At 53.2% G+C, this 14193-nt stretch overlaps 1 protein-coding gene across 4 annotated transcripts in view; it reads left to right on the forward strand.

Annotated features, from left to right (window-relative positions):
- The window catches only part of ncoa2 (nuclear receptor coactivator 2), a 45912-nt gene that overhangs the window by 14339 nt on the left and 17380 nt on the right, over positions 1-14193 (forward strand). For all 4 annotated transcript variants that reach the window (XM_062480427.1, XM_062480426.1, XM_062480429.1 and 1 more), the window contains exons 2-9: positions 539-646; positions 1461-1633; positions 5110-5213; positions 7737-7914; positions 9603-9794; positions 11964-12065; positions 13529-13669; positions 14026-14173. In XM_062480427.1, the coding sequence (XP_062336411.1) occupies positions 558-646; positions 1461-1633; positions 5110-5213; positions 7737-7914; positions 9603-9794; positions 11964-12065; positions 13529-13669; positions 14026-14173 (1127 nt within the window). In that variant the 5' untranslated portion in view covers positions 539-557. The remainder of the gene's footprint in view (positions 1-538; positions 647-1460; positions 1634-5109; positions 5214-7736; positions 7915-9602; positions 9795-11963; positions 12066-13528; positions 13670-14025; positions 14174-14193) is intronic.

Consider the following 14193-nt stretch of genomic DNA (forward strand, 5'->3'; position numbering starts at 1 on the left):
TGAGATTTTTCCCTGATAATATATGGTGTTCTTGCTGCTGTGTAGTTGAGTGGTTTTGAGGGCTGGCTGGCTGGCTGGCTGGCTCTGTCTTGCTGTGCTCTCGTTTCAGGCTCTCTGGGGAAAGCAGCGCCATCAGAGGGAAATAATTGAATTTGTTTCTCCGCTCCACTTTCGCTCGGGTTTTCTCCGGCAAGGGATGAAGCCTAGCTCCCTAGCATAAAGGATGAATCCTAGCACACAGGATGAATCCTAGCACACAGGATGAATCCTAGCACACAGGGTTAATCCTAGCACACAGGGTTAATCCTAGCACACAGGATGAATCCTAGCACACAGGATGAATCCTAGCACACAGGGTGAATCCTAGCACACAGGGTGAATCCTAGCACACAGGGTGAATCCTAGCCCGCTAGCACAGCTCCACATCTTTAGTGTGTGTGGTCCTGTGTCAACACAGACTGGATGTGGTTTACGATGTGAGTCCATGTGAGTGTGTATGTTCTCCTAACCTCTGGGTATGTGTGTGTTCTCTCCACAGTCGCTGATATGCAGTGAGGATGAGTGGAGTTGGTGAGAACCACTCTGACCCTGGCAGGGCAGAGTCTCGGAAACGCAAAGAATGTTCCTCAGAACTACTGGGACCCAGGTGAGCCCGACCGCCTGGCGTCACTCATGACCTGCTTCATGTTCAAACACATTTCCGCTGCATGCTGACGTGACGCTCCCATGACCGTACTGCGCTCTACTCTGCTATACTGTACTCTACTGTTCCACAGTGTCATTTTCTGTGGCTGCATCTTTTGGAAAGGAACTGACTGAATGGGCCTGGGCCACACCCCAGCTCCTAAGTATTGATCAGACGATATCATTCAGACAGCCCACAGTTGACTTAAATTCAGTCTGAAGATAGCAGCAGGGTCTGCCTTACCCTCTGACCCCTTCCTTAGTTCGTCTGCATTATTCAGCTGTAGAAAAGATGCCCAGAACCCCCTTCCGTCTGCAGCTCTGCAGCCCCTCACGCCTGCAGACGACACGGGGAGCAAGCGCTGACCGGGCCCGACGTAAATCTAGTCGTTAGGGTACTGGACACGGCCTGACCCTGCTGTCCCTGACCCCAGTCAGGGTCAGCTGTGGGAGTTGTGGGGGGCCCATGCCCAGTGTGTGGACTGTGGAAGTGGTCTCTAGCTCCGACCAGGCTGGACGAGCGATGCCAGCGAGCGTTTGGGTAGCTTCCCAAACCCCCTTTTGATGTTTTTGCTTTGTTCTCCTGTCAGCTTTGCTCGTTCCCCTGCTGTGAGCAGGATCAGGAATGCTTTCTGGGATGCTTTCTGTCCATCTTCCTCTGTGTCTGCGTCTCTCTCTTCTGGTCTCATCTCTCTGTCCTCTCGTCGACTCACCGCACTGCCTCTCCTCCTCGCCCTCGCCCTCGGGGGGGTTCTGTTTTTTTTGTGTCCGTGCAGCCCCAAGCGGAGCAACGAGAAGCGAAACCGCGAGCACGAGAATAAGTACATCGAGGAGCTGGCCGAGCTGATCTTCGCCAACTTCAGCGACATCGACAACTTCAACGTCAAGCCTGACAAGTGCGCCATCCTGAAGGAGACCGTGAAGCAGATCCGCCAGATCAAGGAGCAAGGTACAGGCAGCGCTTTCAGTGCGTTTGTTTCGTGTCTCTGTCCCGTCCTGACTGTACTTCATCAGTGGGGCGGTGGCTGCGACACGCATCCCCCCCCCCCCCCCCCGCCCCCGGTGCTTGTAGATTTGTCCCGCCTGCCGTCCTCCAGGTACAAGGGCTGCGCAGTCAATAGCAAGGACCCATTCATACTAAACCTACAGAGGCCTATCGAAACGCAGTTTACACCAGCACCATGAGGCTGCGTGTGTGTGTGCGTGGTGTGAGCTTGATTGGAAGCTGGCTAAGTACAGCAGACCTACGTATCCTGTGAGTCACAGCGACTGACGACACTGTGGATAGCGTGTGAGTCACCGCCCCACGGTTATGTAATGGTGAGCAATGTGATGCAAAAAAGAAGAGAGAAAAAAAAAAAATCACAGCAAACTGGCTGCCGTCTGTCAATCCCCTCCCTCCCCTCCCTCCCCTCCCCTCCCCTCCCTCCCCTCGCTTCCTCACGCTACATTGAATGCACATCCCTGGCCTCTCTCTGCAGTCAGGAACTGTCTTTCTTAGTGGAGCGAGGAGGAGGAGGAGGAGCGAGGAGGAGGAGGAGCGAGGAGGAGGGGGCCTCTCCCGGGCCTGCTGTTCTCCTCCGTGTCTCCCCAGCCCCGCGCTGCCAGCCACAAACACCTTCACACCCGTCTCCCTGGAAGACAGCTGCCACGCGCCCTGCGCTGTTAAGAAGAGGCCAGCTTGTCATCTGCTCCGTTTAGCTATATCTTATTTATTTTTCTGTGTGACTGGGAATTGGTTTGTCTGTCTGCTCAAATTGAAACCTGTTCTTTTACATGATCTTAATGTTGTACACCCTTTCCTGCTCGTATTATCGATTCCAATCTCTGTATTGAGATTGCTTGGTGTCGTTGTCCCACCCTCCCCCGCTTTGACAAGATGACACATCCCATCGTCGCTTTAATACTGTCAACATGGCGATTGTAAATGGTGGTGCGGTTCACTGTAAATGGCTCATTTCATTTCAGCCCCTTCAATCACACAAAGTTAATAAGCAAGGATAATGATGTAAGCCCCTCCCTCGGAACGGGCCGTGCTCTAATGATGGCCTCTCTCTGGGAGGCTTCCTCAGGCTCAGGACTACATTTACATTTAGTCATTTAGCAGACGCTCTTATCCAGAGCGACTTACAGTAAGTACAGGGACATTCCCCCGAGGCAAGTAGGGTGAAGTGCCTTGCCCAAGGACACAACGTCATTTGGCACGGCCGGGAATCGAACTGGCAACCTTCGGATTACTAGCCCGACTCCCTCACCGCTCAGCCAACTGACTCCTATTAGATCTGGACTTTCTTCCATCCTGTCATCAGACATTCCTCTAATTGATATCATGGTGGGCTTGTGGACCACTTAACTCTCAGAGCTAACAAACGTACAGCTCAAGCTTGTTTCTTCCTAATAGGGTGTGTATTCAGGGTAATTGATTTCTCTGTATGGAGTCTTATTATGTAATGGTACAGTGCACCATCAAATGCGCCCCACCCCCTTCCTAAGCCCTGAGCCTGGTCGGAGTGGTCAGCGATTGGTTGATGGGAAGACACAGGTCTAGGCTGAGTTCCTCCACAATCCCAGTCTGTCTGAGAAGCAGGGCAGCTGTCCACCTCAGTAGATGATGGAGGTAGAGGAGTGGGTTAGCAGGCAGTACATGTGGCTGGTAGGAGACTGTGTGTGTGTTAGGGCTGTACAATTAATGACATTTTAATCACAATCACGATTTTGGCTTCCCAAGATCAAATTTGCCTGATCAAGCGATATTTAAAATGCATCATTCCGTCCGTATACCTTTTTTTTTTTTTTTTTTTTTTTTTTTTTGCTTCCTAAAATATATTTACACAATGGAAAATGTATTGTATTTATTCTTTAAGGAGATGTACTGAATGTTGGTGAATAAGAGGACCTATTTTATTTTGATGCACATATTTGTACATTAGCAGGAATGTAGCACAATATGGATGTAAAAGCTGTTATAATTAGCCTATGTGACAATAAAAATAGTTTTGGTTAATATCAACAAATAATGGTGATCTGAATATTGATCAAAATAATCGTGATGATCATTTTGGCCATAATGGTGCAGCCCTAGTATGTGTGGACAGTGAGCGATGGATGTGTACTCCAGGCAGCTGGGCAGGTTTCTAGAGGCCTGCTGAGGTCCTGCTGTGATACACACTCTGTTAATGCTGACGGAGAGAAACATGTGACACACGGGAAACACACACCTCGGCTTTTGATAGAGAAAAGCGCGCGTGTGTGTGCTCGTGCACGTGTGTGTGTGTCCTCTGTGCAGATGATGCAGCATTCCGAGCCCAGAACTTTCTCCCTGGGAGCGGGCCTCTCAGCCATGCCTACAGATACGAGACTCTCTCTCCCCACCATATGGCCGTGCGTCTCCACGGAGCGGTGCGACACTCAAAGACGTCCCCCCCCCCCCCTCCTCTTCCTCCCTGGGCCCCTCACGCTGCTCCTCCTCCTCATCTGGAAGTAGGGCAGAATCTGCACTGAACAGAAGGCTGCTCCGCAAAACTATTAACCCAATCACTCACATCAGGAGGGCGCGTAGGCTGTGCACTACCCTGGGCTGGCCAGGACGCTCCATATGTTGCTTCCAGGGTGCTCCCATGCACATCTTTGGCCTCCTATACGTTTCCTGGTCTTTGGGATGTAGGCCAGCAAATGTTAATGACCAAATATGCGGTGATGTACTGTGTATCCACGGGCGTTTTGGAATTCATGCTCCAGTTTTGCTTTTTGTGCGGGAATGTATCGTAGTGCTTCATGTCTTTTGAACGTCCGTTTGTGCACCCCACGTGTACACACACACTCACACAGACTGCGGTTGTTTACTGTGATGTTCTCCGTCTTTCCATAATGACTCTTTTTGTGTGTGTGTGTGTGTGCTGACAATGCCATCCATCTCGTGTTTGCCACGGGCATGGCAGCTGCGTGCACTAGTGCACACACACACTTCTACGACCTTTCACCCTGCCGGTTGCTAAGTGCCTTGGTTCGCGCTATGGCTACGCGACATGACAATGGATCCATGCGTGAATGTTTTGTTGAGATGAGTGAGGAGAGGGCCTTGTTAAGAGGCTGGTTCACAAGTGACCTGGTTAAAACATGTGGAGCGATTTAAAAGGAAAAAATAAACCATTTGAGATCAGTTTGGGAATAGTATTGTGGTCTCATAGTGGCTGTTGGTCTGGGTTGTAATGTGACTCCTATTGAAAAGGCATGTTTTTTGGACATGGTGTGATGCAATGGGGATTTAAGGTGGTCTATAACCTTAATGGTGTATAACCATTAAGGTTATAGACAGTGAAGCCACAATGACACACAGGAATGTATAACTTCAGGATGAGTTATACATCAGAGTTGTACACAGTGAGTTATACACCCCCTGATTCTAATTGGCTTTCTGTCCCACAGAGAAAGCAGCAGCAGCCAATGAGGAGGAGGTACAGAAGGCTGACGTCTCGTCGACAGGCCAGAGCGTGATTGACAAAGATGCCCTGGGACCAATGATGTTGGAGGTGGGTGTTGCTGGTGGTGATGGTGTACTAAGCTGTTTAAAATGTGTCTGAATAGTAGCCTTGGTGTAGGGAATCTTTACAAGATAATGCTGTTTGTCCTATAAATTAATATTCCTGTCTTGAGACACAGACATTTTTACCCATTCAAAACTTGAAATTCACCGACGCCATATTTCACGTCGTCTACAGAAGTGGGGCAGTGTGTGTGTGTGTGCGTGTGTGTGTGTTACAGCTGGGGGGCGGGAGGTTTATGTCCTAGCCTGGTTGTAAATCACCAGGCTGTGCAATGGCCCCGTTGTCCCATAGAGGACCAATGAAGTGCTGACGTCTTATGGGCAAGCAAGCAACAGCCCCCGCGGATGAATCAGTCCATTCAGCCTCCCCCCCCTCTCTCTCTCTCCATCCCCTCTCCCTCCATCGCTCCCTTCTTCTCTCTGTTCACCGCTAAGATCTGTCCCGTCATGGAATATTTCTAGCTCTTCAGGTCTGGCGTCACTGAATCCACATGTAACTGGACTGTCTAAATATAGACCTGAGCTGCCTGCGTTGCTTTCCCAGCTGCTAGCCAGCCCACAAGCGTCAGAGCCGTCGTACCCTTGTGAAACTGCAGCCCCCAGCCACCCCCCGCCCCGGCCCGGCCCTGGGCCTCCGCTCATTACCCCACGCTCTGCGGACAGTGGCCGTCGGAGGGAAGCACGCGCCCACGTGCGTCTCCCCGTCTGGGCCAGCAGCAGCAGCAGCCATCGCTCCTCCAGGAAGGCTGTTGTGGAAACACACCGACGTGGTGGTTTGACCCTGCGAGGCGCCGCATCCATTTAGAACGCCACGCTTATCTGATGCTGCTCAAAAGACACCTAAAAAACTGTCATATGTTGCTATTGGTTCGTGTCTGGAGTCGTCTGATATTGGAAACGCAAGCGAAGCAGTACTCTGAGACATTGAGTGTGGGTGTATGGCAGCCTGCGGGTACACAGGAAAGCCCTAGTTATAACAGGAACTGCATTAGCATCCAAAACCAAACTAGTTAGCATAGTTAGCACAGCTGTGCTTCTCGGAGGAGAGATGCTATCACCCTCAGCCGGTGCCAATGTGCTTGTGACCTGCCACGGCCTCAGCCTGAGCTACGAGCATTCATTCATCTGGCATCTGTCTCTCTCTGTCTTTCTGTGTCTCTCTCTGTCTTTCTGTGTCTCTCTCTGTGTCTCCCTCTGTCTCTCTGTGTCTCTCTCTCTGTGTCTCTGTGTCTGTCTCTTTGTTTCTCTCTCTCTCTGTGTCTCTGTGTCTGTCTCTTTGTTTCTCTCTCTCTGTCTCTCTGTGTCTCTGTGTCTGTCGCTCTGTGTCTGTCTCTTTGTTTCTCTCTGTCGCTCTGTGTCGCTCTGTGTCTCTCTCTTTCTGTCTTTCTCTCTCCGTCTCCGTCTCATTCTCTCTGTCTCTCTCAAGTGAAGAGCTGCTTGGCACAGGCCCCATGTCTTCTTGACACCAGTGAGCACCGTTGCTGTGGTGACCCCGGCCTCTCGCCCCAGGGGACCAGTGTTGTTTGATGGTCTAATTGACACACCGTCTTGTCTTGTAATGACTGACCTGAGGCTGTGTTTTATCAATGAAGCCAACCGCTCACGACAACCCCCCCCTCCTCCTCCTGCCTGTTTATGGCCCCTTCTCCTGTCCCCCCCGGGGATGTTCCCCTGGCTTCAGCCCCGAGCTCTGCTCTCTCTAGGCTGGGGTTGGGCCACTTCTCTGCTCTGTCGGGGTAGAACCACCAGCTGCAGGTCCAGATAGATGGGTATTCGCTGTCAGTCACAACGACAATGACGGCTCTCGTCGCCAAGGGGAGGAAATAATGACTTTCCAAATGTGTCACAAAGCCTCCGTCCCACCTGCGCCAATAAGGTCTTAATTCCCCCCCCCCGCCCCTATCGTTCGCAAATGGTTGTTTTTCTCAGCTATTTAAACTCATTTGGAGTCCTTGGCTTCTCTTTGCTGAAGTAATTCGGGGGGAAAGTGTTCTCTGAGTGTGTGTGTGGGCTGTCCAGAAGCCCCTCTCACTGGTAATTACAGCTCTGGATGAGCTGCATCGGGTGTTAAAATACTGCCGGCTGATCGTTAGTTTCACACCATTGTCACACAGACTCACTCAATTAGCTCCCGGACCGCTGCATCTGCCAGGCAGTTGCATGCCTGGCTAAACGGTATGTATTTCCTTACCGTTCCTAATGTTGTCTTAAATATGATCAATTGGCCCGTGTTTAAAAAAACAAAACAATTATGAAGGTTGTTTTTAGAATTTTCTTTCACTTATGCCACGGTATCCTTTACGGAAAGTTAGGAATATTGTCATTGAAGAAAAAATGGCTTGTCACCTGTGTCTCTCCCTTTTGGCCTCTCTACCTCTCTATTTTTCTTTCTTTCTCTGTTAACTGTTACCAGTGCCAGGCAGATCCATTCGAATGTGAACCAGAGGATGAACCTGTGTGTGTGTGTGTGTGTGTGTGTGTGTGTGTGTGTGTGTGTGTTCCTCCCCAGGCCCTGGACGGCTTCCTGTTTGTGGTGAACATGGAGGGGAACATCGTGTTTGTGTCGGAGAACGTGACGCAGTACCTGCGCTACCACCAGGAGGAGCTGATGAACACCAGCGTGTACAGCGTGCTGCACGTGGGCGACCACGCCGAGTTCATCAAGAACCTGCTGCCCAAGAGCCTGGGTCAGCCCCTCCCCCGTCCTCCACACCTCCCTCTCCCAGACCCCCCTCCTTCTCCCTCCACACCTCCCTCTCCCAGACCCCCCTCCTTCTCCCTCCACACCTCCCTCTCCCAGACCCCCCTCCTTCTCCCTCCACACCTCCCTCTCCCAGACCCCCCTCCTTCTCCCTCCACACCTCCCTCTCCAAGACCCTCCTCCTTCTCCCTCCACACCTCCCTCTCCAAGACCCTCCTCCTTCATTCATCCCTCCCTCCCCGTCTCCTTCATGTTGTCTATCCTCAAGCTTTGGTCAGTGTCTTTGTGTTTGTCATGTGACATCCCTGTCTGTCGTCTGAGCCTGCAGTCAAACCTCCCCCCCCAGTCTCTCTGCCTCCCTGTGTTTGTGTCTGTGCGTCTCTCTGTCTGTGCGTCTGCCAGTCTCTCTGCCTCCCTGTGTTTGTGTCTGTGCGTCTGCCAGTCTTTGTGTCTCGCCCTTCCACAGCCGTCGTGCCAGGACCAGACTGCTCGCTCCGCAGACTGCCGTTTCTCCTCCTCCCCTCCTCCTCTCTGCCTCCGCTTCTCTCTCTGACGCGCTCTCTCCCCAATGATCAGTCTCCCCCCCCCCCCCGCTCCCTTTTCCGTCTAATTAGCTCCCCTTTTCCTGTCTCTCTCCTCTCTCTCGTTAAAGCTCTTTCACTCTCATACTGTTTCCATCTCCCCTTGGCTCTCTGTTTGCGTTCCTCCGCTTCCCTCTGACTCATTTGTATCGCTCCCCTCCCTCACCTCTTCTTTTGTGCATTCCACTTTTCTACCGTACATTACCCTGGCTACCCCCCCTCCCACCCCCACCCTCATCAAACACCTATGTTTCTCCTCCATCTCTCATATTGCCATTTCACCCCTTTCCTCCTCCCCCTCCCATGAGAAGGAGTGTTAATTTATGTCAGTGCCCCTGTGAGCCGGTCTCTGGAGATTCTCTCCCTCTTCACCGCCCTCCTCTCTCTCTCTCCCTCTCCTTTTCCCTCTCCCTCTTCTCTACTTGCCATCTCTCCGTTCCTCCCTCTCTCTGGGAGCTCAGACTGGGGTGTGATGGTGCCCGGCCATCTGGGTGGCAGCGCAGAGCAGCGCAAAGCACCCTGAAAATGATCAGCGGGACTGTGTCCCAGATACAGGGCTTATCAATGCTCCCAATGAGATCATGAACCAGATGCAGTGTGAGGGGAACTGGAGTGTGTGTGTGTGTTTGTGTTGTGAAATGTGCGTATATAGGTGGGTGGGGGGTGACTGTGTGTAGAAGGAATGGTGTATGTGTGAGGTGTGTGTGTGCTGGGGTAGAGGAGAGATTGGCAAGGGCACAGTGGACGACATGCATATGATCCCTAGCTGTGATGCATGGCTGTGGATGGATGGTGCAAGGCTCGGGGTTCCAACTGTTCAACATGACTGATCTCCATCCCTTTCCCCCTCTCTCTCTCCAGCTCTCCGCTCTATTTCTGTCTCCCGCTTTCTCTCCCTCCGTCTGCCGTGTCCCTCTTTACCCGCACACTCTGTTCCCCTGCTTTCCACTCCTCCATTTCCTCATCTCCATCCTCTCTCTCCGTTTCCTCAGAGAGAGAGAGAGCTGAAGTCTCAAAAAGCTTGTCTAATATTGACCTAAAAAAACACTGCTTTGGTATTGCATTGACCCTCCCCCTCTCCCCCCCCCCCCAGTGAACGGTGTGCCCTGGTCCAGCGACGGTCCGAGGAGGAACAGCCACACATTCAACTGCCGCATGCTGGTGAACCCCCACAGCACGGCCAGCCAGGACGAGGCCCAGGAGCACGAGCCGCAGCAGCAGAAATACGAGACCATGCAGTGCTTCGCTGTGTCCCAGCCCAAGTCCATCAAGGAGGAGGGGGAAGGTAGGGATCCTGCCTGGGGGGGGGAGCTGGGGGCTTATCTCATAAGGGGAAATGGAATGGAGGTGCATATCGAAGGATAAGGAGGTTGAAAGAGGAGTGAAGGATGAGGGAGAGGGAGAGGGAGAGAGGGAGAGGAAGGGTTAAGGTACTGGCAAAGGCAGGTTAAGGACAAAGGCATTTAGAGAGGAAACGAGATTGAAATGGAACCAGAACTTGCTCGGTTGTGTGAAGAGTACAAGGTAGAGACACTCTCTCTCCCTCTCTCTCTCCCTCTCTCTCTCCCTCTCTCTCTCCCCCTCTCTCTCTCCCCCTCTCTCTCTCTCTCTCTCTCTCTCTCTCTCTCTCTCTCTCTTTCTCTCTCTCTCTCTCTTTCTCTCTCTCTCTCCCTCTCTCTCTCCCCCTCTCTCTCTCCCCCTCTCTCTCTCTCTCTCTCTCTCTCTCTCTCTCTCTCTCTCTCTCCGGTCGTTGGAGAGGGTTGCCGCCCTGGCCCGGCAGCTCTCATTAAAGCCCATCCATAATTCATGCACATTCCTCTCCGATGGCGTCCTCCCGACTCTCAGGGAATGCTTTCATACACACCGATCCTGCTCCTCCGATCCTGCTCCTCCGCGTCATGCGGCGCTGTGGGGTACCTTGGGGTGCCGTGGGGGTGCCGTGGGGTACTGAGCGTCTCAGCATCCCCTGCCCCGTCTGTGGAGTGCAGCTCGGGCTCCGCCACGCCGTCAGAGGAGGGACAGTTGCTCCGCACATCTGTTACTCCTCCCGGAGAAACGGCCCAGTCAGTCCCACTCTTGTTTTTCTTCCCCCAGTGTTGCTGGTGTCAGCCAGAGTTCAACAGGCTTCCCTCCGAGCCGGCTGTCCTTGTGGCTCTGCCTGGCTTTAGGTGCAGGAACGCAGGCAGATCCTCCTACAGATCACTCATCTCAAAGCACAGGATAGGCAGCAGGCAATATGGGGGTTCTTACGATGAATCAACCTGCCCACCGGGATCAGCCGTGTTTATAGCAGCTCACCCCCTCCGGGTCCCCGCGGGTGACACTGGGCCCCAGAAGACAGCTTTAGCCCCTGGACTCCTCCAGGAGAGGAGCTTGGCTCAAGCAGCAGTCCTCGCGGTCATGGTTCTCCCTCCCTCCCCCTTTCTCTCCCTACCAATGGCAGCTGTTCTGCCAGCCAAATCTTGGCAGAGGAGCACCCTAGGAACCTAGCCAGAGTGTGTGTGTGTGTGTGTGCGCGCGGTGGTGTGTGTGTGTTTGAAAAAGTAGGATCCCTTGTTGCATCAGTAGAATCTGCGAGGAGTGTCCAGCCCCAGAGAGGGAGGAACTACAACAGAAGAGGGAGGACTTGGACCACCCAAGAGGGCCTGTTTACTACCCAAGGAATACAGTGGAATGTGTGTGTGTGTGTGTGTGTCTGTGCAGTACCAGTGTTGTGGTTTTGCACATTTGGTGGAGGTTTGGGTGACAGCGTCACAGTCTGGCAAGGTAAAGTTAGCTGGCAGACTTTCGGGGTCATCCCCAGTCATGGAGTGTGTGTGTGTGTGTCACTGTCATGGGTGAGGGATTTTACCCTTTAATGTGGGTCCGGGGGAGGGATCATCAGTGTGAGGTGGCCCTGCAGGGGACCCCAGACTCCTGTGACACACACACACACACACCTCAAAGGTCACACTCCATCATGTTCCCCCTCTCTGGTGTCCTCCTCCTGCCACAGCAGCGCTCTCCCCTTCCCTCATTAAGAACTGGATTAATAACGTTGGCTGGGAATAACATTTTCATTTCTCTCTCTCTCTCTCTCTCTCTTTCCCTCTCAACCCGCTTTCCCAACACACCTTCCTCTTCATTATCACACTTAACCCCTCCCTTCCTCTCACATCTCCTCTCTCTGCTTTCCTTTCATTTACCTCTCCCTCGCCCTCCCTCTCCCTCCACCTCTCTCTGCTCTCCTTTCATTTACCTCCCTCTCTCCCTCGCCCTCCCTCCCTCCACCTCTCTCTGCTCTCCTTTCATTTACCTCCCTCTCTCCCTCCTCCTTCCACCTCCCTCTCTCCCTCCCTCTCCCTCCACCTCTCTCTGCTCTCCTTTCATTTACCTCTCCCTCTCTCCCTCCCTCTCCCTCCACCTCTCTCTGCTCTCCTTTCATTTACCTCCCTCTCTCCCTCTCTCTGCTCAGACTTCCAGTCGTGTCTGATCTGTGTGGCTCACAGAGTGCCCATAAAGGAGAGGCCTATGCTGCCTACGCACGAGAGTTTCACCACCCGCCAGGACCTGCAAGGTAACCGCTCACAAGCACACACTCCCCACCAATCAGAGAGCCTGCTGCATGACCAGGAACAGGATTCATCCAATCGCAGGGCCCCGTTCCCTCCCCCCAGGCAGGCGTCAGCCAGTCACAGCTGAGATGGTCTCCGTAAGCACATCCCCTAGTCCCCGTTCTCTCCTCAGTGTGTCATGTGACTTCCAGGGCTGGGGGCAGAAATACTGAAACTCAGCATCCTATATATGGGGGAAAACTAAGCAAACTAAAGGATATCAGATGCGCTTACCTTAGTTTTTAACATTTCTTTTTAAAATTACTTTCTAAATTTGACTCCGGAAATGGGCGTTTATTGATGTGGAATTGATCCTCATGGCTTAGGATATGTGTCAGAGGGCAGGGTGGGCCTCAGTACAGTACAGCACTGCAGCGCTCATAAATCAGCCCACGCTACAAACCGAACCCTTAGCGCTGATTACAGGCTAGCTAAAGGCCCCGAGGGCTCCCCTCTCACTGCCTGTACTGTACACCCCACCTCTCACTGCCTGTACTGTACACCCCACCTCTCACTGCCTGTACTGTACACCCCACCTCTCACTGCCTGTACTGTACACCCCCCCTCTCACTGCCTGTACTGTACACCCCCCCTCTCACTGCCTGTACTGTACACCCCCCCTCTCACTGCCTGTACTGTACACCCCACCTCTCACTGCCTGTACTGTACACCCCACCTCTCACTGCCTGTACTGTACACCCCCCCTCTCACTGCCTGTACTGTACACCCCACCTCTCACTGCCTGTACTGTACACCCCACCTCTCACTGCCTGTACTGTACACCCCACCTCTCACTGCCTGTACTGTACACCCCACCTCTCACTGCCTGTACTGTACACCCCACCTCTCACTGCCTGTACTGTACACCCCACCTCTGGCTCCATCCCTGGGAGGTAAAGTACCTGTCAGGACAGCTGGCTCTCCTACCTGGAACCTTTGATGTACCGCTGCCAGTCTGTGTGTGGCGTGCAGACACACACACACACACAGCTGCGGTGTGTGTTCCCTGCGTTGTCACGTCCTTGCTCCCAGGTAGCTGCGTGTGCTGGTGGCAGGTCTTTAGTCAGGCAGCGTGGCTGTCTGTCACACCGCCGCGGTGTGGCCCGTCAAGCCTTTTAAACGCATCAGCGACTCCATTTGTAGCGCGGGGCGCCTGACAGTGACAATGAGGACTGTACCACTCTGCACTGCACGCCCGCCAGTCTGCATGTGTGAGAGAGAGAGGGGGGGGGGGGGGGGGTTGGTCAGAAAGCTGAACCCATTTATCATCTCCATCACCCTCCCTGTGATGTCGCTCCTAAGCAGGCCTGTTCCAATATTCACATCCTGTGGGGATTGCGGGTTGCCTGGTGGAATACTTTTTAGTTTGTGTGACTGACTTAGCGTGTGTGTGTGTGTGTGTGTACCTGCCTGGCTGTACGAGCAGGGAAGATCACGTCCCTGGACACCAGCCAGCTGCGGGCGTCCATGAAGCCGGGCTGGGAGGACCTGGTCAGGAGGTGCATCCAGAGGTTCCACCTGCAGAACGACGGGGAGATGTCCTTCGCCAAGCGCCACCAACAGGAAGGTGAGACGGCCCCTAACCCTCCACACACACACACACACACAGCCTCTTTACAGTGGGGCCGTCTGACACACACACACACACACACTGCCTCTTTACCGTGGGGCCGTCTGACACACACACACACACACACACACACTGCCTCTTTACCGTGGGGCCGTCTGACACACACACACACACACTGCCTCTTTACCGTGGGGCCGTCTGACACACACACACCTCAGCCTGTTTACATGTCAACTGCTGCTGAAGAGGTTGGTTTTAAGAGGCTTCGAAGAATGATACTGTTAGTGTGAGTCATGTTATAACCCTTTTGTTTCTGTCTGTGTGTGTGTGTGTGTGTGTGTGTCCGCCCCCAGTGCTGAGACACGGCCAGGCCTTCAGTCCCATCTACAGGTTCTCCCTGTCTGACGGCACCATTGTGTCGGCCCACACAAAGAGCAAACTGGTGCGCTCACCCGCCACCAACGAACCCCAACACTACATGTCCCTGCATATTCTACAGAGGTATGTGTGCCATCGCGCGT

Source organism: Osmerus eperlanus, chromosome 15 (assembly GCF_963692335.1).
Source record: "Osmerus eperlanus chromosome 15, fOsmEpe2.1, whole genome shotgun sequence".
Lineage (NCBI taxonomy): Eukaryota > Metazoa > Chordata > Actinopteri > Osmeriformes > Osmeridae > Osmerus > Osmerus eperlanus.